The 26897-nt window shown below is 38.4% G+C and overlaps 1 protein-coding gene across 7 annotated transcripts in view; it reads right to left on the reverse strand.

Annotated features, from left to right (window-relative positions):
- The window catches only part of PCNT (pericentrin), a 97585-nt gene that overhangs the window by 45212 nt on the left and 25476 nt on the right, over positions 1-26897 (reverse strand). For all 7 annotated transcript variants that reach the window (XM_031604482.2, XM_090144582.1, XM_090144581.1 and 4 more), the window contains 14 exons: positions 25174-25438; positions 24793-24883; positions 23264-23480; positions 21652-21890; positions 18918-19393; positions 17027-17603; positions 16037-16270; positions 13924-14088; positions 11128-11274; positions 9759-9910; positions 8570-8784; positions 7902-8110; positions 6003-6165; positions 3191-3334 (listed from right to left, as the gene is read on the reverse strand). In XM_031604482.2, coding sequence (XP_031460342.2) covers positions 3191-3334; positions 6003-6165; positions 7902-8110; positions 8570-8784; positions 9759-9910; positions 11128-11274; positions 13924-14088; positions 16037-16270; positions 17027-17603; positions 18918-19393; positions 21652-21890; positions 23264-23480; positions 24793-24883; positions 25174-25438 — 3294 coding nt within the window. The remainder of the gene's footprint in view (positions 1-3190; positions 3335-6002; positions 6166-7901; positions 8111-8569; positions 8785-9758; positions 9911-11127; positions 11275-13923; positions 14089-16036; positions 16271-17026; positions 17604-18917; positions 19394-21651; positions 21891-23263; positions 23481-24792; positions 24884-25173; positions 25439-26897) is intronic.

A 26897-nucleotide genomic window follows, 5' to 3' on the forward strand; every position in this document is an offset into this window, starting at 1 on the left:
ACATTCTTTGGGGAAAAAGAAACCTAGGGAACAGAACTAGCAAATACATGAACACATACGTATGAAGAAATTTAATTTAAAAACTTGTTAGGAGAACAATATTTAGACTAGAATAACCAAATCATGGCAGCTATGGATTTATCAGATTTGTTTGCTTCTCAGGAGCTAGGTATATACATTTTCATTTAGAAAAAAAAGATGCCCCATTGAATTTGGTGTCTGCAAATTTTACATCAGCATTAGAAGTCGGGTAAAATTCTATAAATGTCTTGCTTGTTTTCTGCTCCTATAACTAGCCTTCATCATTCTGCCCTCCCTTTCTTTTTTCTGATCTACCATTTTTCTGATCTATCCATTAAATTATATTTCTCTAGTTGCCATGAGGAACTCACGCATAATACAGATAGTGCCTACCTTTTATTCAGCAAAAACATACTTCTTGATTAGGACACATCCTATATGTTATCCTGTATGTTAATCCATGTCTATAATTGGATTGCAGCTACCACAAAAATCCTTTTATATTTTAATCGTGCAAGCTTGTTGCAACATTCTTGGATAGTCAGACATTTTATAAAAGAATTAGTATGCTTTTCAGTATCTCCCAGTCTGAGATGGAATATCTAATGCCTTAACCCCTTTTTAATTTCTATCAACGTACTCAAAGCAGGATTCAATCCAGTTGGATTCAAAGAACTGGCACAGATTTACAGTCTTCGTAATCTGTCATATAGTTCCATGACAGCCAGAAGTACTTGTGTTCAACAGTATCTGAAAATAATCTTGTGTGTTTCCTTTGGGACGTAACCTTTCATGCCATAATCACCTTCATAAATCAAGCATGACTTGCCTTCAGTATCAATTACAGCCCCTGAATCTCTTAATGTTCTTTCATCTTTCCACCAAGAATGATAGTTTTTCCCCTACTTCTTCCTCTGTTTACTGTGGCAAAGAATGGCAGATTTTTTTAAAGCCAGGACAACCTGTGTGATATCTCTAATCAATTTCCTCCTCAATAGTAAAAACTATTCCTCAATAGTAAGCTTTTGAGATGTCAAATGAGAGCTCAGACAGACAACTTTTAATATTGACACGTGTACAATACAATATAGTATTTTGACTGCATTATATTTGAAATGTCGAGGGCACAGTCAAATGGCAGAACAGGGAAGGATGGTAACCCACAAGATCAGTACAGTGGTGGAATCCAGTCAGAAAAAAGGTGAAGAGCAGCAAGAGGAACAAGGGAAGATGAGGTAGGGAAGAGATGAGAGGCTGACAAGAATTGCAGAGAAGTGATACAGTAAGGCTGAAAGACAGGCAGAATTCCGTAACAGACGACTATTGGTCATGGACCCAAATTCAAAAGTGGTGAAGTTTACAATCTTCTACTACCAACAGCAGAAAGAAAAAAAAATCACTATAAATTTGTTTCCTGCTGCCTTTATTCCTGACCAAAGAAGGAGAGATGCAGAACTATCTGTTATATAGCTGGCTCAGACAGTACAGATCTATGCAACGTATCTGAAGGCTCATCTTGGCATTAGCAGTAATGGAAAGGCAGTGATGTCAAATAATAAAATCTCTACTGGAAGATAGAATTTCACAGAAATTCATTTATAGAAATATTAAAACGATATTAAGGGTGCAAACTCAAGCAGTCAAACTACATAATGCTATTTAAATGACTAAGAAGCAACATAATCTAGTCTTGAGTTCCTGCACAGTGCAATTCACGTAACATATTTGAATTTTCCTCTATGAACCAAAAAAGAAGTTACACTGTATTATATGTACATTGCATTAAGATTTCTTGTATTGCTGCTAAATCACTGCTGTCAGTGTAAAAATGCGTATTCTTAATTTGTAAAGCAGAATAACACCAACCACCATTCACTGAGTGTTATTAGAGTCCATTCAGTATGTTGAAGAGTTCACCACCAGCTCCCTATGGAAGTTCTCTATAGCCTGCTTAAGTCCTATCACACGCTCTGTGGGACTGAGGCAGCAATGGAGCAAAGACAGGAGGAGTTAAGTTATGTAGACTTCATTGATTTGGCATTCTGGTGGCTCTCATTTGCTCTTTGGTGAGTCAACCCTCTACAGAAATGTGAAAGATAACTTTGTTGGAGAGACCGTGGTGAGAGAAGCTTCTCATTCAGTTCTTCAAAGTATGCTCTTTCCTTTAGAAACCTACCTACACAGGCTTGATCACTCAAATCTTTCCAGTCCCCAGTACTGACAATATGTATCATTTTGACAGGATAAGGCCAAAAAACAGAGCAAAAGTTTAAAACTTACTTTTATACTGTTAATATTATCAATATTTTCTTGTTTTAATAACTCAAATGTTCTTCCTAGAGTACATTATTTCTTCTACCATCATCAAGCTAACTTCACCATGAAAGCAGCCAAAAGCCTTGAATCTGCAAATTCATCTCTTTTTTCACTTGATACTGTAAATTCACTGCAGTTATTTTCAGATTGGTTGTATTCGGGAAGGATGTGTGAAAGACATCTGGTCCAACACTCTGTCCTGAGCAGGGCCACCTAGAGCCAATTGCTTAGGACCAAGTCCAGACAGCTTCTTTCCCTCCCCTCCCCTCAGATGCTTTCCATTTCTAACTACGTAACACTACAAACGTGATGAAAAGCACAGCGATAATAGGGGTAGTGCTTTGGCTGCAGCAAATGAGGAAAAGCCCAAATGCAGCAGCCACGGACACAGAAATGAAGGAAGAAAGCTGTTTATCTTCAGAAGGCCTCAGATATACAGGGATCTCCAGAGAAATATCCTTGCCTCCACTGCCAACACTTAAATGAGGTCTGGGAAGGGATGGATCCTGGCTCCAGCCCTTCCAGTCACTCAGCTGCATTGCACTGTATGCACTTGAGATCCTCTTGGTTGGCCCTGCCTTCCCACCAGGTGCTCAATCATTGGTTCAGGCCATGACTTAGCATTTCTGCTACAAACTAGTACTATTCATTAACAGTACTGTCTTCTCAGAAGGAAAAATATAAAAAGCTGCTTTATTATTTTTTTTCTTTTTTTACAGGAAGACCCTGACAAATTCCATACTAGATGGGGCTGGTCACTAAGCCACCAAACCAAAGAATGCTGCCTTTGGTCTCCAGTCATAATGCACTGCAATTTTCTTTTTTCACTACTGTTGTCATACCCGCTCCTTACCAAGAATTGCCTGCTCCTGAGTTAGTTCCTGGAAGCGTTCACGCATATTCTCCAGCTCCACAACAAGGCGACGCTCAGATTCTTCTTTTAGATTCAAGGCCTCCTCCAGTGCAGCTTTTTCTGCAACATAGCCTTCAATAATGCCTAAAATGTCAAGTTAGAATGTATGTAAAGTAGCAGACAAACGCATCTACTGGAAAAATATAACTTGAAAACACAAGTAAACAGTTTAATGCAAGCAATAAAATCATAGAAAAAGGAGGAATTTCAAGATTACTTAAACTTACATTGTAGCTAGACTTTTTTTGAAACATTCTAAGGAATAAAATGATGTTTTCTAATACATTTTATGAGGCTGTCACGTCACAAATTGCCACAAAAGAAGTGGAATGTATATATATATTGTTAAGCCTTGATGGCTTGGAATAACCTCAGATTATAGGACAGCCTAACACATCCTCTGCTGGGCTCAGAGAATAAAAGAAACAGAATTTTTCCAGAAAGTAAGAGCAAGTGCTACATTCAGAGCCCAAGAAATCCACAAATTATTCATAGAAAAGAAGGAAACAGGATGCTGGAGAGACTAAGAAAGCCTAAAGGAATATGTCTAAAGAGGAATAAGCTGAGGTGCTCAGTAAGTTCTTTGTCTCAGTCTTCACTCGTGTTCAGGCTTCCCATGTCTGCTAGGACGCTGAACCTCCAGCTGAGGGTGTGAGGAGAGATTCCATCCCACTGTAACAGTGGAACAAGTCCAAGACCTCCTCATGAAACTGAATTTATATAAGTCCATGCGACCAGATGATATCCATCCCAGGGTTCTGAATGTGGTTGCTGAGCCGCTGTCCATCATATTTGAAAAATCATGGCTGTCTGGTGAAGTCCCCGGTGACTGGAAAAAGGGAATCTAAAGGGGATCTATAGGCTGGTGAGCCTCACCTCTGTGCCTGGGAAGATCACATAGCAGATTCTCCCAGAACCTATGTTAAGGCACATACAAGACAAAGAGGTGAATCAAGATAGCCAGCACGGCTTCACCAATGGCAGATCTTGCCTGACCAAACTGGTGGCCTTCTATGATGGAGTGACGGCATCACTGGACAAGGAAAGAGTGGTGGATGTCATCTACCTGGACTTCTGCAAAGCTATTAAATGGTCTCTCTCACCACATCCTTCTCTCAGAATTGGAGAGGTGTGGATTTGACAGATGGACTGTTCTATGGATTAGGAATTGTTGGCTGGACACAGCCAAAGGGTTGTGATCAGTGATTCTGTGTCAGGGTGGAGGCTAGACACCAAGTGGTGTCCCTCAGGGGTCGGTCTTGGGACCAGTGCTCTTCAACATCAATGACACTGAGTGCACCCTCAGCAAGTATGCAGATGACATCAAGCTGAGCAGTGCAGCTGATACACTGGGGAGAAGAAAAACCATCCAGAGGGACCTGGACAGGCTGGGGAAATGGGCCCATGTGAACCTAATGAGGTTCAACAAGGCTACGGTGTTACACTTGGGTTGGGGCAATCCCAGTTGTTTATACAGACTGAGAAAGAACCCCTTGAAAGCAGCCCTGTGGAGAAGGACACTGGGGATCCTGGTAGATGAGAAGCTGGACATGAACCAGCATTGTGTGCTTGCAGTCCAGAAGACCAACAATATCCCAGGCTGCATTAAAACAGGGGTGGCCAGCAGGGAGAGAGAGCTGGTTGTCCCCCTCTACTCAGCTCTTGTGAGACCCCATCTGCAGTACTGCGTCCAGGTCTTGGGCCTCCAGTACAAGAAAGGTCCAGAGGAGGACCACTAAGATGGTCAGAGGGCTGGAGCACCTCTCCTATTGGGAAAGGTTGAGGGAACTGGGCTTGTTTAGCTTGGAGAAGAGAAGGCTCTGGGGAGACCTCACTGTGCCCTTCCAATACTTGAAAGGAGCATATATACAGGAGAGGGAACAGCTGTTTACGAGGGTGGATAGTGATAGGACAAGGGGGAATGGTTTTAAACTGAGATAGAGGAGGTTTAGGTTAGATATCAGGAGGAAGTCTGTCACACAGAGGGTGGTGGTGATGCACTGGAACAGGTTGCCCAAGGAGGTTGTGGGGCATTCAAGGCCAGGCTGGATGTGGCTACTGGTTGGTGACCCTGCACATAGCAGCAGAGTTGAAACTTGATCACTGTGGCCCTTTTCAACCCAGGCCATTCTATGATTCTATGAATAGAAAGCTTAGGGAGTTCTCCCAAGATTAGGGAGAGAAGTTCAACTTGAAGGACTTAAATCCCAGAACATGGAAGCCAAAGATTCCCTTGCAAAAACATAAAGAATACAGACCAAATCAGCATACCTCCAATCTTAACCTTCATAAACAGGAATAAGGATGATGATATTCTGTCTGTGATAGCACTGAGATCAACCACCTTAGCCTTCCTGTTTCTTCTAGAATCTCTTTATGCCTGTACTGCTGTCAAATATTGCTTTAGTTCATGATGAAACCTTCTGTGGTCAGACGTGGGCTGATTTTCTTTTCAATAATCCAGGTTCCCACGTTTAGACATGCAAACTTGTTTTTAAAATTATGGTGCATTTCACACACAGGCAATGGTATAAGTATAGGACTATCACAGCTGTCCGAGGGAAATGTAATTCTGATTCAGAGGATTAAGGATTAAGTACTAGATTTGCAAGAAATGACCCATGCTTCAAGTAACTTAATTTGAAATGCAAAAAAATATATTACAGACAGGCAAATCAAGAACAACAAAAAGCACAAAAAGATACCATAGATGCTTGGAAGAATAAGTTGAATTTTTTTCATTTTTTCTTACCCTCTGCTTTATGAAGCTCTAGTGCCAGCTGATTCTTGGCCTCACTTTCCTCACTGAGGCACTCCATTAGTTCTTTATGTTGACTAACCACTTGAGCAGTCTCCTGATTTCGGCGGGTGAATTCTTCTTCAAATTGTGCATGGATTTCATGTGTTTTTTCCAGCTAAAAATAAACAGTTTTCCCGTGGATTAGATTGTGGATGCAGATGCATTGTAAAAATAACTGCATGTATTTAAACCCAAATCCTTCTCTTACTGCATAACTGTTATCAAAAATTAAGGTCCAGGTTTTGAAGTTTCTTCGTAGTATTAGTTTTTCTTTGCCCAAGACATTTTAGGGACTCCCTGTACTCACTTATCTGTAGTTTCATCACAAAACATCCTTAGGTACAGAAGCTTCTTTACTGTGCATAAAGAGAAATACCTTCCTCTCGGCCAAGTTGCCTGACCTCCTGAATCACTTGCAATTTAAGGCATCCTTGCACTTAAATTTAATAATCGTAGAACTAACTTGAATGGCCAGGCCCAGAGTGTGGTGATGAATGGAGTTAAATCCAGCCGGTTCAGTTACAAGTAGTATTCCCCAGGGCTGGTATTGGAGCCTGTCCTATTTAATATCTTTATTAATGATCTGGATGAAAGGATTGAGACCACCCTCAGTAAGTTTGCAGATGACAAGTTGGCAGGAAGTGTCAATATGCCTGAGGGTAGGATACAGAAGGATCTGGATAAGTTGGATTGCTGGGCTGAAGCCAATGGGGTGACGTTCTGGGGTGACGTTCAACAAGATCAAGTGCCAAGTTCTGCACTTTGGTTATGAGGCAATACAACAAGCCTGGTGCAGAGTGGCTGGAAGACTGTGCAGAAGAGAAGGATCTGGGGGTGTTGGTCAACACTCAGCTGAATGTGAGCTGACAGCATGTCCAGGTGTCTAAGGCAAATGGCACTGTGTTTTGTATCAGAAATAGTGCTGCCAGCAGGAGCAGAGAGGCGATCATCCCACTGCTCTGGTGAGGCCGCATCTTGAGTATTGTGTTCAGTTTTAGGTCCCTCAGTACAAGAAAGACATTGAGGCTCTGGAGCATAGTCAGAGAAGGGTGATGAGACATATACAAATCTTATGAGGAGTGCCTTAGGGAACTGGGATTGTTCAATCTGGAGAAGAGGAGTCTCAGGAGAGACCTTATTGCCCTTTACAACTACCTGAAAGGAGGGGATGAGGTGCCCCAAGTTGCACCAGAGGAGGTCCAGGTTGGGTATTAAGAAGAACAGCTCTGAAAGAGTGATCAGGCATAAGAGTGGGCTGCCCAGGGAGGTGGTTTAGTCACTGTCTCTGGAAATGTTCAAGAAATGTACAGATATGGTACTATGTTATATGTTTAGTGGGCAACATTGGTGGTAGGTGGACGGTTGGATTAGATCTTACAGGTCTTTTCCAACCTTAAAGATTCTGTGCTCTACATATTCCTAACACATTTTAACATGAATTTTCTTTTATTTGTTTATCAATGTTGAAGAAGCAATGATGTCATTTTTCTTATTTATGAGAGGTTTTATTACACTTAATTCTGCTCTCCAGAAGTTAGCAAACAAACCTACAATTCTAGTTTAAATTTTTGTAAGGTAACTAACTTATCTCCTTCACACAGGATTTGCTGTAAAAAGAAAAAAACTGTTAAGTCTCAGTTACAAGAATTATTCAAATAAAGGACAACTTATCCACTGCAAGAAGCAGGAGATGCACATGCCTTGTATTACTTATAATTTGCCTGAAGATGTGGCATGATATTTTTCCTCTTGGAAGCCAGTCCTACAAGGTGCTAACATATATAAGCCTCAAGTCAGAGCTCACATTTTTAGAGTAGTTATGCCTCTATACAGACAAAGACCGTATCTTACTTGCTTAGTTGATTCTGTAACCAGTTCCAGAAGTCTTTCCACTGCAGTGCGCAAACGATCACAAATTTTCAGTATCATCTCTTCATTTTCATATGCCATTTCTGGCTTTGCAAAAACACTTTCATATAAGTATTGGCTCAACTCATACTGCTCTTCAGTCACTGGAGACAGCTGGCTGTGTTCTGTGAGAGTTTCATCAAGCAGTTCATCTAATGAAAACAAGCAAGCTACTTAAATGCACAGAAAAATGACACAGAACTGATCACTCAGATAACAACTGACATCAGACAACAACATTTCTTAGCCCAGAAGATATATTACAAGGTGAAAAATTTGTTAATGCTAAGTTATTTGATGTTTACAAATCAATAGTCTTTTGCAATGCCTTGAAATATGCTTGTACATCAGGAACTGAAGTTCTGTATCCATCAGGTTCAACTTCCCTGCTCTGCTATCCATTCAGCCTTATCAAGACACAGGTTAGTATTTTTGCTACTAGAAGTTAAGATACACTGATACACTACTTTAAGTGTGGAAAAACTTGGAAACATAAAAACACTGCAACAAGAGATATCCCTATTGAGAGCTTCCTCCATGTAATACGAAATGCAAAACCATTATTCAAGAGTATCAATTGACTGTTTCCAGTTACGTAAACTTGCACTCACCTTTCTCTAGGTGACATTTTTCTTTAGCTTTGAAGTATTGTGAAAATCCTATTTCTTCCATAATACTGTGACTTTCCATAGAATCTGCAGAAGCCATGCTGTTATCAAGGCAAAGACCAATCTTGCTACAGATAAGATCCTCAACAGCAATTGTGGCCTTCACCAGCTCCATAAGCCATTTCAAAAGACACTGATATGAGTCCTGCATTTTCTTCCTAGAACAGAAGCACATGAAACATTGCAAAGGTCATGTGCGCTTAGAGACTTCAATCATACTGAAAACCTGACAGTCTGAAACAGACACCTTGCCACTGTTTAACAATTATCAGTAAAGAAGATTCAAATATTTTACACGCGCACACACACAAACCCAAAAACAAAGAAAACAACAGAAGAAACAATACACAGATGCAGGCTCAGCAAATTAAAATCTGTTTTCTCCGTATTTATGGAAGCATCAGCAGGGAGAAGACATTTATTACCATAGTACCTGTGACAACAAAATAAATAGGGGTGTCCTGGCAAAGCAGACTAAAAAAATTACACATGTGGAGAATTTTAATTTGAAGAAAATATTGATAGTACTTCTGAGGCATGTAACACTGAACAATTTCTGCTACATTTGTTCATGGCAGTTTGAACAAATAGCAGAAATATCCAAGTCAGGCATAGAACACCCAAGAACAAGTAGCCTGTCATACTTTAATATCCTACAGGAAGCCAAACAATGGGATGGAAGATCCACTAAGCCCTGGCACGGTACAACTAAACAGTAAGCCAGTTTTTGGTTTGTGTTTAAAAGTGTGGAAAAGGAATTCTTCTGGAAAACTATTCAACATGTCAGCCTCTCTCCAATCCACATGTTCAAATAACAAATCAAACTAATCTAGATTGCACTCCCTAGGATACAGAAAGCTTCCCTAGCTTTTGCCAGGATTATAGACAGTGGTGAAACCAAAACACTAAATTCTCCATCAGACTACAAGGGACTGTGGGGTGAGGGAGGAAAAAAAAAACAAAAAAAAAAACAAACAAAAAAAAACATGCTCTCCATATCAGATAGGTTAGCAAAGTTAATACCATCATCTTAATCTCACTTTGTTATTCTGAGCTAGCTTAACTTAATTATTTATAAAAAATGAGAAAAATAAATAACTACTAAGTACTATCTACCCCAAGATGGACAAACCTTTCATCTTTGGACTTCTCAATATCAGATCTCAACATGGCTACCAAATTCCCTCCTTCTTGGTTCTCTCTGTCTCGTCGCTCTATGAGTGTCTCCAGTTCACAGTTGGTTTCCTTTATTTCACAATTTAAAGATTCCACTCTCTTCTCCAGCTGTGGAAAATTCAATAACAATGCAACAGACAACGATGATCACTTTGCACAGACTGTGAACTTCACTCTTACCCTGTATAAGTTTCTGTATATTTACCTAATCACCTCTGCAATGCAAACTTGCTTCCAGAAGTACTAGAAATAAAGGGCAGCAGAAAGACTAAAATTGGATTTTTTCTTTTCATTCTCCTTTTCTGACGTACATTTTATTTTAGGAAGTTGTCTCATTTGCATTCAGACTCAGCGCACAGAAGCAATGCAAAAGCTTATAAAAAGTTTGTTATACTTCAGTTTATTTTTGTTGTTCGCACCTTAAAAATGCAAAGCGATGACCAAGGCACAAATTTTGACACTAGCACACCAACTTGAAGAGCAACCTGACAGAGTATGGATCATTCTCAGGTACTTTTCTTCGTCCCTTTACAAGCCGTGTATGAAAAAGACTTTCTAGAATATGCCTTTTCTCCTTACACTTCTGTTCTTGTGGCACCTCTATTCCATTAAAAGAATAAATAAGTATCTATATGAATTTGTACATCAACAACAAAATATTCCAATATACCAAATTTACAATTTGATCAGAGCCTTCTGAAATGCAAGTGAAGACAAAAAATATTAATATATTCTGCTTTGAGAACTCAAAGCCATTATTTTGGTTATTCAAAAAAACCATTGCAAGTTCCCTAATTAAGACAAACACAATTTTCCATGCTTGTCCTCCATATCTTAAGATCTCTAGGTAATCTAAATTATAGCCAAGAGATTTGCTTTACAGGAGGCATACAATTTTATTTTGTTTAGCAAACAAATATTGTCTTTGCCACTTCTGGCAATTTCCCATTTACCTGTCCTACATACCCCCAAATTATAGGTATGTTGGTCTGTCAAAAGGTAGAGCACTATTTTGTTGGGAAAACAATGCAATAAGTACAGATAGCACCAGTACACAGAAAACTAAATGGTTAACATTTGACCTCTTACAAAAGGGCAGTTTTCAAACTACTGTTCAGTTTTAATTTCCATGTTACAGTTGTAGCATCCCAGCTAAGAGACCATCATACTGTAAGTCCCTAATATACTGCACCTTGAAAACTAGCAGCCACCAGAACTACGCACTCATTCCTTGTATATATACCTTGAGACAGATGAAAGCACTGTATTAAAATACAGCTGCAAAAGAAGAGCTGAAATCTAAGTTTAAAATATTTTCCACACACCTGGATAATTCTTGCTGCTTTTTCCTCTAGCTGTGCTGATAACGTCTCCTTCTCCTTTTGGCAAGCAGCCTGTGTCTTCTCCCTTTCCTGAATTAACACTTGCTCCTGGTCACGTATTAATGCTCTTTTCTCATCTTCAAATTCATCCTACATAAGTGACATATAATTTGAATTACACGAAGAGAGGGAAAAGAGAAAAACAAAAAATATCTTCTCAGAAGTTACATGCAGTTTGAATTACACAGTGAGGGAAGAAAAATACCACTTCCCTTCACACATACCTTTTTTTTTTTAAACTATGCTCAGTCTTATTTCTTAATTTAATTAGCAATAACTTACACGGTTTACACCCCTGATGAACAAAATTATGCCAAAACTATGATTTAAAAATAGTTAAATGAACTTCATTAATGCGTTTTCTAAGATCCCTGTCATTTCAAACTATTGAGACCATAACAAGGAACAGAAAAGAGAGATGGCAACTGCAAGTAGACAATACGCATAGCACAGACTTCCTCACAGGAAATGATTTATAAGAACAAACTGAAAATGGCTAAATCGTCTAGAAGATATTAAATTGGACCTCATTTACCTCAGAGTAACATGTCTGCTCTAGACATGTCCCACTACTGCACCAGCTAATAAGGGAGGTGAAATAAGGCCTGCAGATTCCATCATGAAGAGGCTAAAAGGAATCCCACAACACTCAGAACTGGGAACGAGAAGCAGTGCTTTGTGTATATAAAAAAAATAAAATTAAAAAATAGCATCATAGAATCACAGAATGGCTTCGTTTGAAAGAGACCTCAAGGATTGTCAACTTTCAAATCTTCTGCCACAGACAGAGTTGCCAGCTGCTAGATCAAGTACTAGATCAGATTGCCCAGAGTCCCATCAACCTGGCTTTAAACAACTCCAGAAATGGGGCATCCACAACTTCTCTGGATAAACTGTTTATCATGATTTTGTGGTTTATATTATCAGTATTCCACTTAATAGCATCATGCAGTGCACTGGGAGTTAAAAAGTTAATGCTGCAGCTCCAGTCTCAGAAGAGATGAATGAATGACGATTCTCAGAAGACTTTGCTATTTTTCTTTTCTGTCTTCCAGGGAGAGGAAAAAGAAAACTGACTGTAAGAAGATTAGAATAAGAACTTCAGTTTTCAGAAACACTCTCATTTATTCAATTTATTAGCTTAAATCCCAATTAATTTGTATTTTTGCTATTACAATTAATAAATTAAGTTTGTTTTCCTCCTGAGATTGTTGCCGTTGTTTTTTGTTTTTCCCTTTCCCTTTTGTTCCCTTTCCCCCTTTTTTGGGCTGGTGGGTTTGTGGGCCTGTTGTCATGAACACAGATTTAGAGATAGAACTGCGACATTGTCCTGCACCTCACCACTCTCTCAGTAATAAACTTCTAATCTAAATCCCCCTCCTTTAATTTAAAGCCATTCCCCCTGGTCCTATCACTACCTACCTGTGTATAAAGTTGATTTCCCTCATGTTTCTAAACTCCCTTGAAATACTGGAAGGCCACAATCAGGACTGCCCACAGCCTTCTCTTCTCCATGCTGAACAAGCCCAGCTCCTTCATCCTGTCTTCATAAGAGAGGTGCTCCAGCCCTCGGATCATCTTTGTGGTCCTCCTCCGGACCCTCTCCAAAAGCTCCACGTTTCCTGTGGGGGCTCCAGACTTGGATGCAGTACTCCTGTGGCCTCACAAGGGCAGAATAGAGAGGGACAATCACCCTTGCCCTACTGGCCACCCCTCAGGATGGAACTCAGGATACCATTGGCTTTCCAGGCTGCAAGCACACACTGCTTGCTCATATTCAGTTTTTCGAATGACAAATCAAACTGATCTAGATCCAGAACCCCTAAGTCCTTCTCAGCAGGGCTACTGTCAAGGAGTTCTCCCAGCTTTCACACAAATCTGGGATTACCTCAACCCAAGTGCAAAGCCTTGCACTTTGTTTTGCTGAACCTCGTTCTGCTTACACGCCCACTTGTGAGTTTATCAAGGCTGCCCTGGATGGCATCCCTCTCTTCTGCTGTATTAAATGCACTGCTCAGCTTGGTGTCATCAGCAAACTTGCTGAGGGTGCACTCAACATATGCAAGTTGATCTGTGAACACCAATATATTCCAGGGTAAAAGATGCTTTCCTTGTTGTTTGGTTAAGTGAAAAAAAAAAAACCAACTTTTTTCCTCAAAGGATAAAGTAAGACTTCAAAGCATGAAGCAAAACACAAGTAGTCATCTACACTGCCCCAAATCCTTTGTGGAAGATGCTGAGGAAAATAAGTCTTCCATCACCACTTCCTCAGCTGATTAGTGTACACTGCTTGATGACACCACGAGGACTGTCATCACAGGCAAGACCAAGGAGCAATACTGGCATTTGGAAATAACAATACAAATCCCACCTAGAATCAGCAAGGCAGAGCAGTCATGTCCATCTATGATTCCAGACTCAAACAGCGAGTGCCTTGCTATTAGCAAGGCAGAAATGAACAGGCTCAAAGCAGTGTGAGGATTTCCTCAACAAGAACAGTTTGTCAAAATCACTGAAGTAGTCTTCTTCTGTACTTCTCAGAAGCAGTGCATCCACTCAGGGCATGTCAGATTATACAACGGAACTCTGAATAACTAAAAGTACCAGTTTTCCATCAGATCTTAAATCAGTTTTCTGCTTAGGTGGAAAAAAGCAAGGAAACTGGCACAATTCTTCATTTTCAGAAAAATAAGCTATTAGTACATACTTTTAAGTTCAATTTAATTAAACTCTACCTACCTTAAGCTGTGCAATTTGCTGTTCAAGGAGTACTTCTGACTGACACTTCAACAGCTCAATCTCTTCCTGAAACTGAAGCTGCTGCTTCATTTTTACTGCCTCAAATTGAGACAGAAGAGCTGTCCTCACAGTTTCAACTTCAGAGGCTGATGCAGAAGCATACATCTGCAGGCAAGGAAGCAGTATAAAATATTTTAACCACAGTGTTATAATCAAGGAAAAAAAAACTGAACTAAAAACAAACAATCAAGGCCTGCCAAAGCCTAGGAGAATTTTCACCATAAGTTGTCTCAGGGCCATACAGAACTGCTATCCATATTCATGCTCACTATGGAAAACCAAATTTATAAAAATAAGCAAGAAGTACTGAGAAGACATTAGGTACCAAACAGTTCCTACATTCACAAGACCACCAAGTAAGATTAACATTACTTCCTACTTCTCTGATTTCCAACAGACATATGACTAAGTAGAAAAAAAAAAAAGAAAAAAAAAAAATCAAAGGGACCTTATTTTGGCCTTCCAGTACCTGAATGGAAGCTACAAGAAAGCTGGAGAGAGACTCTATCAGGGACTGTAGCGATAGAACAAGGGGTAACAACTTAAACCAAAAGCAAATAGATCTAGACTAGATGTTAGGAAGAAATTCTTTACTCAGAGGATGGTGAAGTCCTGGCATAGGCTGTCTAGAGCAGCTGTGAGTACCCCATCCCTGGCAGAGTTCAAAGAAAGCTAAATGGGTCTGTGGGCATCCCAATGTGGGGGGAGGTGTCCCTGTCCACAGCAGGGGTTGGGACTGGGGTTAAGGTCCTTCCAACCCAACCTATTCTTTAATTCTACAAAGACATTAAAAAAAAAAAAAAAAAAAAAAAAAGGAAAAACACAAAAAGAATCTCTCTTATTAAGACAAGATTTCTCCTGTTGTAATAGGATTAATCATTAGGTGGCAGTCTTGAGTTATTATCTCATGAGTGACTATACTCCAAACAAGGAAATCCTTCAAAAATATCAGAAAAGACCCCTTATACACCTCTTCAATCACACTCTTTAAGAAGAGTTACTCTATGAATAGAGAGAAATCCTGTTTCTAGGACTGAGATACTAAAACATTAATAATAAGTACTTCCCACTTAATAACAAAACTAATTTTCTTCCAGAAGTAATTCGTCATGGCCAACTGGGAACTGATACCAGCTCTAGGCCTGGAAATCCCTAGGAACACAATGAAAACTGGTCTTCTCAAAGCAACACTTTTTGTGAAGTGCACAAAGTAATACAAAAATAAAGCAGGAATTAGGGAGTTATTTAGCATACTATATCATTTTCAAATTAGTAACTGAAAAAGCAAGTTAAAACATATCTTGTATTGTTTGGTTGCAGTTGGATAAAGTTAGTGTTGTTTGTGACTACTTCTAATATACAAGCATAATATATACTACAGAATATCTTGATTATTTGCAACTCCTCACATCAACACTCAAAAATGAGTTCCACCATTCAATACTTAAAAATAATTTTGTTTATCATTGAATTTTAGTCTTCATTATGAGCTTATGTAAGCTTAATGAAGGCTATAAGGCATACGTAAGCATCTCAGGAAGAAGAAGAAATAGTAAAGCCTTAAGGGCAACAAGGAAGATTTTCAAATCTTATTGAGAAAATACATTTGAAAAAGTACTACCTGCTATAATTTCTCTAAGAAATGTATAATAGTAAAGTTATTCACCAATAAAAGCTTAAAATGAGCAGCTATTTTCCACAAAGTTAGTAACCTGAATTATTACCTACTGAATGAGAGCTTTACAAGGTTGAATTAAAAAAGAACAAGAACTCAAAAGAAAGCATCTCTTCCCCAAAAGGTAGAGATGGAAAATTATAAATAAGGATTTAAATTTAAAAAATAAGGCTAATGCACATATATGAACTCTTGGCTCCTCTTCGATAAAGCAAGGTTGGAAAATGTTAACTATGTCTCTTCTTATCAATTGGCGCTATTGCAAGAAATCCAGAAAAGCATCTGGATATATAGCCTTACTTCTAATGTTAATAAGATTGAATTTAATCCATGTGAAACTACAGCTTGTTTGGGTTGAGGTTTTACCAACATTCTGACCTCCTGTTCATGCTCATGCTGTGCTTTTAGTTTCTCCAGTTCCTTTTCCAGCTCCCTGGTGTGTTCTTCCTTATACTTCTTAATTTCTGCCTCATGAAGATCCTGAAGTTCTTGCAGTGCTTTTCTGTGTTTTTCCTCCATATGCACTACTTCCTCACGTAATATATCCAAGGCTAGACGTTTTTCTTCTTCCAGCAAACTTCTCTGATTTTGTAGAGCTATTTTCAAATCATCCTGTTTAAGCATTAATTTAAAACAAAACAAAACAAAAAAGGTAAAAGTAAAGTACAAATATGGTAAAGCACATGTCCTCTGTATCAAAGTTGAAGTAAGCATGAGCAATGTTGTCTCATAAAAAGTACACAAACGCTGTATCACTGAAATGAAATACCATTTCCATCTAGTTCCATAAATTCCTTACTTTTTCCCTTGTCTGTGATAGAACTCCCCACTGACACAATATTAAACCTTTTCTTTGTAAAAGTCTTTACACTAAAGAACAATTAAAGTGCAGACTTAAGATGAGTTAGCAGATAGCACAGAAAAAAATTACCTTATTCACAAAACCTTCCTCTGAGTCTCTGTGGACACAGAAACCCCATCAAATCATTAGGCTAGCTGAGTAGGCATGGTGAGGAGAAACAAACAAATCAAAACGGAAAAAAAAAAAAGCCACACACCACAAGAAAACACATTACAGCCCTCTATTACAGCAATGAGCTAAGCCTTCCTAACTCTTTGAGTTGCAACATTTTTGGTACACTTTTTCATTTGCTCAGTCTCTTAACAAGATTCATTTTCAACTTCGGTTTCCTATTACAACTCAGAGTATAGCATGCAAGATTTAGTGTTGGCTCAAAAAACGTTGTAGAAAATATACCTAAAGAACAAGAGTGATCCAACAAACTTCAACAGCTTCTCACACTTACACAGGCTTAAAAACATAACATGAAATTTCACTTTCTACAGTAAGTTTTCTTTTTGACTCACCTTATGAGCTTCTTCTGCTTCTACAGCCATGACTTTAAGCTTTTCCATATGCACAGTAGCTAGCTCAATTTTCAAATTATTTTGTGCTAGCTGAAGTTCCTCAGCATGCTTTAATTTCAATATCTCTATCTCCTGAGTGAGGCATGCTTGATTCATTTTATCCTTTTCATGGAGCTGCTCTGTGTGATGCAGCTGAAGCTTCTCAAGAACCTGCCTATGTTCATCTCTTATATTCTGAATTTCAGATAGGTAGGATGACTCCAAGGAATCCAGGTTTGATAAGTGTTTAGCCTCCAGCGCATCAATTTGTGCTTGATGTTTTGTCTGAAGTTCAGCAACAAAAGCTTCAAGCTGAATTTGCTGTTTACTTTCCAGTGTAGATTTAAGTGTCTTAATTTCAGCTTGGTGCTTTCTCTGAAATTCAGTTGTCAGAGATAAAATTTTCTGCTTATGCTTCTCTTGTAGCTGCTGACTTTGGAGTTCTAGCTCATCAACATGTTTCTTCTTCAGCTCTTGGAGAAGAATCTCTTGCTCAGCTGTGAACTTCTGAGTCAAAGCTTTGCGCTCCTCCATAAACCTAAATGATTTCCCATAAAGTTAAGAGAATATTGTCAGGCACTTTTTGTTGAAATATTAAATAAATAACAAAGAACAGGAACAAGGCTCTACTTATACTCCATAACTTCACTTTGTGTTTCTAATTCAAAGCAAACCACAAAGATGATTTCAGAGCCACATCGTGGTCTAGGCAATGTCATTTGGTTGTATTTGGTTGTTACCAGCTAAACTTGAACTCCTATTACATTTCTACTAACACAGAGTAACATGCAAACCTTGCTCTCTCCGTCTCATTTAAAACCCACTGATGGTGTAGCACACAAAAGTAACACTGATAAAAGCCCACAAAAATGAGTATCAAAACAAGATTGAGCAAATATTGTATGAGAGCATCTAGAACACAGTACGTACAATGTGTACATTTCAAATGTGTTGCCTGCAAGTAAACAGTCACAAGCAATCTCTAAATGCATCTAGTTTAGACCAAAACTTAAATCCACCATGGAAGCATGTGAGGGATACTGAAGGGCTTCCCCAAACTGACAGTAGCTTTCTGAGGTCTACTTCAAAGTTCAGTGCAGAAGACACAGTATTTGAAGTGCTGCAGTTTGCAGTAGTCATTAACTACAGCATTTTATTTTTTTTTATACAGACACCAGTAATTAAAAAGTGATTGGTTATTTAAAGGCTAAGTTCCTGGTTTCAGCATTTTCTTACTGTAATTGTTTCTCCAATCCTGTTCAAATAAGCATGTGTCTGAGGAGGACAGAATCACAGGGATAAACTTTAAGTAATGTATGCAAATACAAACATATTTGAAGATTTCCTTGATTATAATAAAATAAGGCACGGGGAATAGTAGAGGAGCAGACCTGAGCATTTAGAACCTTCATTTCTAACCAGAACTTATTTCACTGAAGAACATTATATACGGCCCATGAGTCTCATCATTCAGTGGATAACAAGTTTTATTTTCCAGGAAAGATATGCTCAAATTCATTTGAATATTTTGAACAATCTTAAAAAACATTGCAAGAATTTTTCCATTTGTACATCATGCACACTTTCTCTCCTCCAATACTAGAATACAAGCTATGCTGTAATCTTAACTGTTAGAAGGAGAACTAGGCTACAGACTAGATATAAAAATGGACATCTTTACTATACCTTGGTAGAGTAAGCACTACATAAATAAATAAACTGGTGCCATCAAGTGACAAATCCACATCACACTCACTCACTAATTGCAAAATAAGAAAAAAGTAGCAATGATGACTGACTCAATGACTACTCATTCCCAGCAAATGAAAATGCTCAAATACTCAAGGCTTACTTGTTTTGTGCTTCCATAAGTTTCAGCGCACACTCTTCCTGCAGACAAAGCTTGGCCTTCTCCATTTCTTTTGCCATAAGCACTTTGGCTGCCTGCAGGTCACTATCACATTGTTCCTGAGACTTCTGTGCAGCCTGTGCAACTGCAAGGCTGTCTTCTAGCTGTTGCAAATTGTTTTGCTGCTCTTTTACCAACTTCTCTAATTCTACAATTTTGGCAGCTTGGTGATCTTGGAGCTGATTCATTTGAGTTTCACGAAGTTCAAACTCCTTCTGTAAATTCTGCTTCTCATATTCCAACTTATTTTGGAGTTCTGTGTGCAACAATGATAATTTCTCTTCTGCTTGAATTCTCTGGTCCTCACTTTCACATTTCCATTTCTTCTCTTTTTCTCTGTACATAGTCTCTATTTTCTGAACTTCTTCCCTGGCTTCCTTTAATTCATTCTCATGATCCTCAGCAATTTTAAATTTTACCTGTGAACACAGTTATTAAAAATGCATAAAACAGCAACCTGAAGTGCCTGAAGTTAATCTTCTCAAGCATTTAAGGTCTTAAGAGAGATTCAATTCTTGCATTAAAGTCATCCTTCTGAACAAAAGTAAGGCTAAAGTATAAATTTATATTACATGAATTCAGCTTACTTTTAAGAATTAACTGGAGTAGAGAAAAGGGAAAAAAAGAATTAAAGCAGAATTAATTAGTACCCTTTGTTATTTTCTCTTGTGGTCACTTTTCTTCATTTCAAAAGTTCAACTTTAAAAGTTATTGATATTGAGCATTATTAAAATTTTCTTTTAAACTTCTCCTCTCCTTTAACATCCTAGTGATATTTTATACACAGCATTAAAATCCATCACAAGGATAGTTCTTGTATGTAGCAAAAAGCAACATAAAAAATATCTAGCATAAAAACAGAAGCCAAGCACCAAATGACTGCTAAATGACAGAAAGCAATAAAGACCCTAAAAAACACAGGGTAAGCATGTAAACTAAGGAAACAACATGCTTATTCCTTAAGAGGAAAAACAAAAGCTAATAAAAGATCAAATAAAAATGACATATCAAGTAACATTTTTTCTTCAGCTTTCACTTGAAGGATTTCTTTTGAAGAGGTATTTCAACATCCCTTTATGCTACAAGCTAAAGAGGCAGAAAAGCAAAAAACAAACAAGCAGATTAACACACAATCCATGAAAACATTCTTTGAAGCAACAGAAACTGTGAGGCAACAATTTACTTCACTTCTGAGAGGCAAAGACCAGAAGCAAATGAAATGCGCATCAGTTATCTTGATGAGGGGATCAAATCCACCCCCAGAAAGTTTGCAGGTGATATCAAGACAGTTGACCTGCTTGAGAGTAGGAAGGCTTTGCAGAGAGATCAGGATAGGGTAAATCAACAGGCTGAGTTCAACTGCAAGACATTCAACCAAGGTAAGTACTGGGTACCACTTGAGTCACATCCACCCCATACTGCAATACAGGCTTGGAGTCGAGTGGCTGGAATGTTGTCCAGTAGACAAGAACCTGGAGGTACTGGTCAACAGCTATCTGAACATGAGCCAGGAGAGCAATAGTGTGGCCAAGGAGGCCAAAGGCTTGTATAAGGAACAGCATGGTCGGCCAGATCAGGAAACCGATTATCCCCTTGCATGCAGCACAGGTGAGAATACACCTCAAATGTTGCATTCAGTTTTGGGCCCCTTTCTACAGGAAGGATATTGATCAAGCACATACAGAGAAGAGCAACCAAGTTGGTGAGGAAAGCAGAAACTAAGACCTATGAGGGGCAACTGAGGAAATTCAGGTTGTTTAGTCAGGAGGAGTTTGAGGGGAGACCCAACACTCTCTACAACTACCTAGAAGGAGGTTGCAGTAAGAAATGTGTCATTCTCTTTTCTTAAGTGAAAAATGATAGGAAATGAGGAAGAAATGGTGGTTAACATTGGATGGACTGCTCAAGGAAATGGTGGAACCCCCTCCCTGGAGGCAGCTATGAGATATGTGAAGGTGGCACTGAGGACATGGTTTTGTTACAGGACTCCGTAGGTCAGGACATGATTGAGCCTGATCTAGAAGGTCTTTTGCAACCTAAGTGATTTTATGATTCTCAATCTCTTAAGATTTAATAGTCAAAGAGCCAGAGCAAAATGAAAACATAAATCTGTAGTCCTATTCTTTTTTCTTCCCCAAAAATCTGGTCTGAAAAATTATTTGTTTCAGAAAACAGTCCTATCAGAACCTGAAACTACCTCAAGGGGACCCAATCAGAAGAAAGGCTTTTTCCATCTGCTACATCACTTTTTGTTAAAGTCTCCATTATTACATGACACATCACAGTACATAACTGTATCACTTTACTCACAGCTATCATGTGCTTCTCCACAGATGGTAGCATGGAGATATTCAGGATGACTAACTTTTGTACATGTATCTGAAGTGGTGTGCATATGTTTGACTCACTTTAATGAAAAGATGGACAGGATCAACCCTCAAAGCACTCTTCCCCTTCCACACTACCTGAACATAAGTGTTTAACACTAACACGCTCTGAACTACAGACTTACATTCCAATATTTAAGTGTATCTATGCAATTCCATTTAAATTTGAAGCTAATATCATTAATCAGGTACGTGTAAAAGATAAGTGCCATGTGCATCTTCCCAGCCTAGCAGATCTGTGCTTGCTCAGCTCTATACAAACAGCAGTTTTAGAAACAGCACAGGATTACCTGTTCCATTTGCTCTTTCAGATGCTTTTCATTCTGCACAAAAAAGTCTTTTTGTTTAGTTATCTCTTCTTTTAAACACCTTATTTCTTCTGAAAGCTCTGCAATACGCTGTTTCTCAGAGTGGAGGAGAGAGAGCTTAACTTTGTGTTCTTCCTCCAGCACAGATACTCGCTTGGCCACCTCCATTTCAACTTGACGTGCTGCATCTTGAGCACTCTGCAGGCGCAATTTAGTGATTTCTGGGGGGGGGGGGGGAAAATCAAACAAAAGAATAGTGAAATTACTTGCCAGAATTTATTTCCTTTTAACAGGTTTTATTAATGTACAGCAATAAAGCTCAATGTTGTCAGCTATGCAGTTTATCAGTAATCCTACTAACAACAGCCCAACAAGTATTGCTATCACAATGCTTTGTACTGTTTTGCGTTATCATCACTATCAAAATTTATTAGTATTGACATAAACAGAGGATCATAAAATCTGTGGCAGGACTTTCTTTTTATTAGTACAGCCACAGGCTGGCTTTCCTTTTAGACAATGCCGTGGCAGATTCACAGAAGTTATTTTTTACATACACTATTTAGATAAATAATTTTTCCAAAAAGTCACTGGAAGAAAACTCTAGACATTCTAATTTAGCAGTAGTTTGTACTGTCCAACAGTTAAAAAATAAATAAAATTGAACACAAGAAATCCAACTGCAAATTAAAGGAGCTGCACTGATACTTTTAACCAACATACAGTGGAATATAGTTATATTTGTGTGTTATATAGCTAACTGTGAAGTATGGATGATGAGTTCAAATACTTGTGTATCATACTCACAGAAATATGATACAGATACAAGAACTGCCACCGTTCCTTACCTGCACCTCAACAATGTCCAATATAAAATGTATACAAGCCAGCATATTTATACAAATTACAAGAAGGCATTTGTCAAGGAAAACAGTAACTGTTAAGAAATTACATAAAATTGACCAGTAGAAAGTCTCATTAAGTTTAGCCATAAAACAAATCTTATCCTGAGTTCTATAGCAATAGCTACCTATCACAAAACCTGTTCCTCACAGATACTTCCCTCTTTGTTAAAAAAATTCATACCAATATATACACAACCACCAGTGGAAAACACAGGAGGAAAAAGGTATTGAAGTCAAATGAACAGAATGCTATCAGGTCCACAAAATGAACTTTTATTCTCCATGGAAAGGACTGAGAAATGACCTACTTCATCCAAATACGACAGTCATTAAACATGCCTGATAAAATCTTCCTTGGCAAGTTTTAGTGTTAATTCAGGAATTGACATTGGCATTCCATGCATCAAGAATGGAACGTGATTAACTCCTGTTCATCAGTTTCAGTAGGCTTTATTACAGAATAACCAACATCAGGCACCAAATCTTTAGAAAAGCAACTCAATAGCCCCATAAAAGTTGAAAAGCAAGGTGCTCACTATCAGTCATTAACATGTTTTAAGTGTTTTCTGTAAAGTAAAGCAATAAAAAATTAACAGTTTCATCAGATAAGCTTTAAATATTTTTTTCAAAAGCTGCTATCCATACAATCGGCTTGCCGTTTTACTTCCCAATCTGTAAGTTTATCTTACCTTTGATATGTTCTTCTGAAAGTCTGGCACGAAGCTGCTCAAGTTCTAAACAATGCTTTCTTTTCATTTCCTCTATTTCTACCATATACTTGTCCGAGAGGTCCATCTTCATTTTCAGTAGGTCCCCTTTATATTGAAGTGCAAGGGAAGACTTTAAGGAATCTAGTTCGTGTCTGTGATCTTCTTTAAGTTGCCCTTGCAAACAGGCTATTTCTTCCTGCATAAAAAGTGAATTAAAAAGACATCTTCACCTTTGAGGAAATCATGATGAAATTCTTCCAGGGAGAACACAAAATTAATTCCACTAAGAAGTGTGTGCTTGACATTTATATAGCTGGCTTACAAAAGCCCTAATTCTTCTCATTTCCTGCCACTCTATCTGTTAAGTACAGTGGCAGAGCCCCTCAAGGCATACACACTCTGGAATCACGCCAACAAACAGAGCAGAATTTCAGAAATTGTCTGGAAGTATAATAGAGAGGAAAGTCCCACAAGCATCTAGGTGGAGAAACCATCAACTCTCAATACTATAAAGACTCCCCCTCTACATGAAAGGGGATGGAATGGGCTTTAAAGATCATCTAGTTTCAGTCTCCCTGCTGTGGACAGTTTCCACATACCAGATCAGGTTGCCCAGGACCTCATCCAGCCTGGCCTTGAACAGCTCAAGAGATGAACACCCACAGCTTCTCTGGGCAGCCTCACCACTCTCCGAGTAAAAAATTTCCCCCTGACATCTAATCCACATTTCCCCTTTGACTTTGAAACCCTTCTCCTTGTCCTATCACTATCAGACTCTGTAAAAAGTCAGTCTGCCTCCTGTTTTTAAGTTCCCTTTTTTTCCCTGGGAAGCCACAGATGTCTTCCCAGCTGTAGATAAATTAGAGATGATCTATGAATGCAGTTTCATACTTAGTAGGAAACAATTTGCAGCAATAAAAAAAAAGGCACAATACATACTTTTCTCACTTATTTTATAACCATCTTTATTTGGTGTTGTTTACTAATGAAATTGAGTTCATGCTGCCTTGCGTATGTTGTGTCTGCTTATCATCCCATCACTAAAGAAAATTATTTTTATAGATAATTAAAAAAAAAATAAAAACCTAAAACCAGAATAGGAAAATTCCTCTTGACTATGAGTCAACTTCAAATACATTGATCTAAGAAATCAGTATCTTAAAATCACAAAAAGGTATATGAAAATAGATTCAAAGAGGAGAGATCAAATTAGTGTAGCCACTTAGAACAGACAGCAGTAAGAGGCACAATTGCTACAGAATATCTAGAAAAAAGAAATATTGTGAAATCTCCACTTGTGTGGAAGAAATTATTAAGAGCTTGCTCCTTTTTAGACATGGGACACAATATTCTATGAATTATTTGAAAGTGAAAATCTACAAATACTTGACAAAAATAATCAGGCCAAAATAAACGTCACTAATATAACTAACACTTTGCTAAGAGCTGGGAATCAGACATCAATTTTCATATAAGTTGTGCGTACCTCAATATCTCCAAAATCCTACCTTATGTTGCTCCAGCTGTTGATTCAGTTGATCAAGAAAAAAGTCTTTTCTCTCTTTCTCAACAGCCTCTCCAAAAACTGTGACAGAAGAACTGAGGAAGAGAAAAAGTGTTTTAAAGTTCAAGACTATACCATGCATCACAGAATAGGTTAAATTGAACTACTGACTTACCATATGGTATGAAAAAAAGGCACAGAGCCACTGTAATAGCTACATGGGAAAGTATCCTCCACATTCATTATTTCCATTGCTAGATATCTAACTAATCTAAATCCCCCAGTGCCCCATTCCAACATAGTTACAGGCTAACATCACCTTTTAGAGAATCAAATGGAAACACTCCACATTATTACACAAGACGAAAAGAAAAAGAAGAGATACCTGATATTCCCTGCTTGATTATGACTCACATCAACCTCAGATACTGAATATTCTTTCAGTTCTTGCAGTCTCTGATGCAGCAAAGTCAGTTCTTCTCTGTAGTTTTCCTCAGCGACTATTAACTTTCTTTCAAAGTAGATTCTCAGTTGTTCTAATTCAGCCTCATGCTCACTTTTTGTTTGCTGACGCTGCTCTTCAAATTTTTGCTTTAAATGCTCTATTTCTTCCACCTGTGATGCACGAGCCATGAGCTGCTCTTTCAGCTCTGGAATGGAAATAAAAACAGCATAAGTATTCAAGAGAGTACAACTACAAATGAAAATCAGCCATATCTTAGTTGTTGAGATAGTTGTCAAATGCTATTCCACAAACAATAGGCAGAAGCCAAGGTAGGAAAAGGACAAAAAGCATAAGAAAAAACAGTTCTCCAGATGGCTTAACTTCCTAGGTGATGGTGATTTAAGGTTTCATGAATTTACACAGGATCAACTGAAGACAGAACTGCATTTCATGAAGGAAAAAAAGGAAAAAATGCAACACATACTTGGAATGAAATTTTTCACAGCAAACACACAAACAAGGAGTAAGAGCACTAAGTACACTGCTTACATCTGCTTAAGGCAGTAGTTGTTATGTAGAAGGATCGGAGGAATCAAGTGACAAGCCAGGATTAGTGAGAACACTAACAGCACAGGCAAGGGAAACCCAATCTTGCATAGGCACGTTTTGCCTAATCAGCAACGTCTACTGGTATGAAATTAACAGAGGAAAACATCTAATAACTTTGAAGAGAAAGGTCATTTTTAAATCTGAGCAGCGATCCAATTGTCCAGCTGCTATGCTCTGGATCCACCACAATAAGTCCTCAAACCAGTTCAAATGCATTGTCACATGATGACTTCAGTGGAGAAAAGCAGTGAAAAACCAAACACCTTTAAGAACCCCTCATACAAGGAGAGATATCCTCACCTGGAACACGAGGTTCCATCCTCGACCAGACTGACTCACCACCTCAAGTAACATGAAGGAGAAACAGAAAGGGTACAAGTAATAGTGATGTCAGTGATTAGTCACATGGAAAGTCGTTTGAAGGGTTAATAAAGATTAGGACTACAGAGATAGGATATTCAAGAATTCAAGGAAATTCTATGGAGTGGTATGAAGATATGACCAAAAAAAAAAAAACACCACCAACCTTCACGAAATCCAATTATACTTCAAAAGCTACTTGCAGTTACAACAGTTAAAAAAAAAATCTGAAATTTTCATAGAATCGTAGAACAGCTAGATTGGAAGGGACCTCAAAAGATCATCTAGCTCCAACCCCCTGCTATGGGTAGGGCTGCCAACCAACAGCACAGGAACCAGATCATGCTGCCCAGGTGCCTACCCCATCTGGTCTTGAACACCTCTCCAGTGATGAGATACCTACAACTTCTCCAGTTAGCCCAGAAAATTATGCTTAAAACAAATGGCAGAAAGTTATGGTTGCCTCAATAGGCAATGTAATACGTTTAGGGTAACCCAGTATAAGTAAAGAGTGCTATCTAATGTTACAATCTACCAAAGGCAACATACAGAGTCAAGGTTAAAATCATGCTGCCTCTTTTAATTCTTAGAAATTACATTTTGATTTTTTATACATTTGCTGTATGCATATGAGTGAGATATATTCTACTTCATTTAAAGCAAAAAATGTCAATTCCAACTTCTGCACTGTAAAT

This window comes from Phasianus colchicus, chromosome 7 (genome assembly GCF_987193195.1).
Source record: "Phasianus colchicus chromosome 7, bPhaCol1.hap1.1, whole genome shotgun sequence".
NCBI lineage: Eukaryota > Metazoa > Chordata > Aves > Galliformes > Phasianidae > Phasianus > Phasianus colchicus.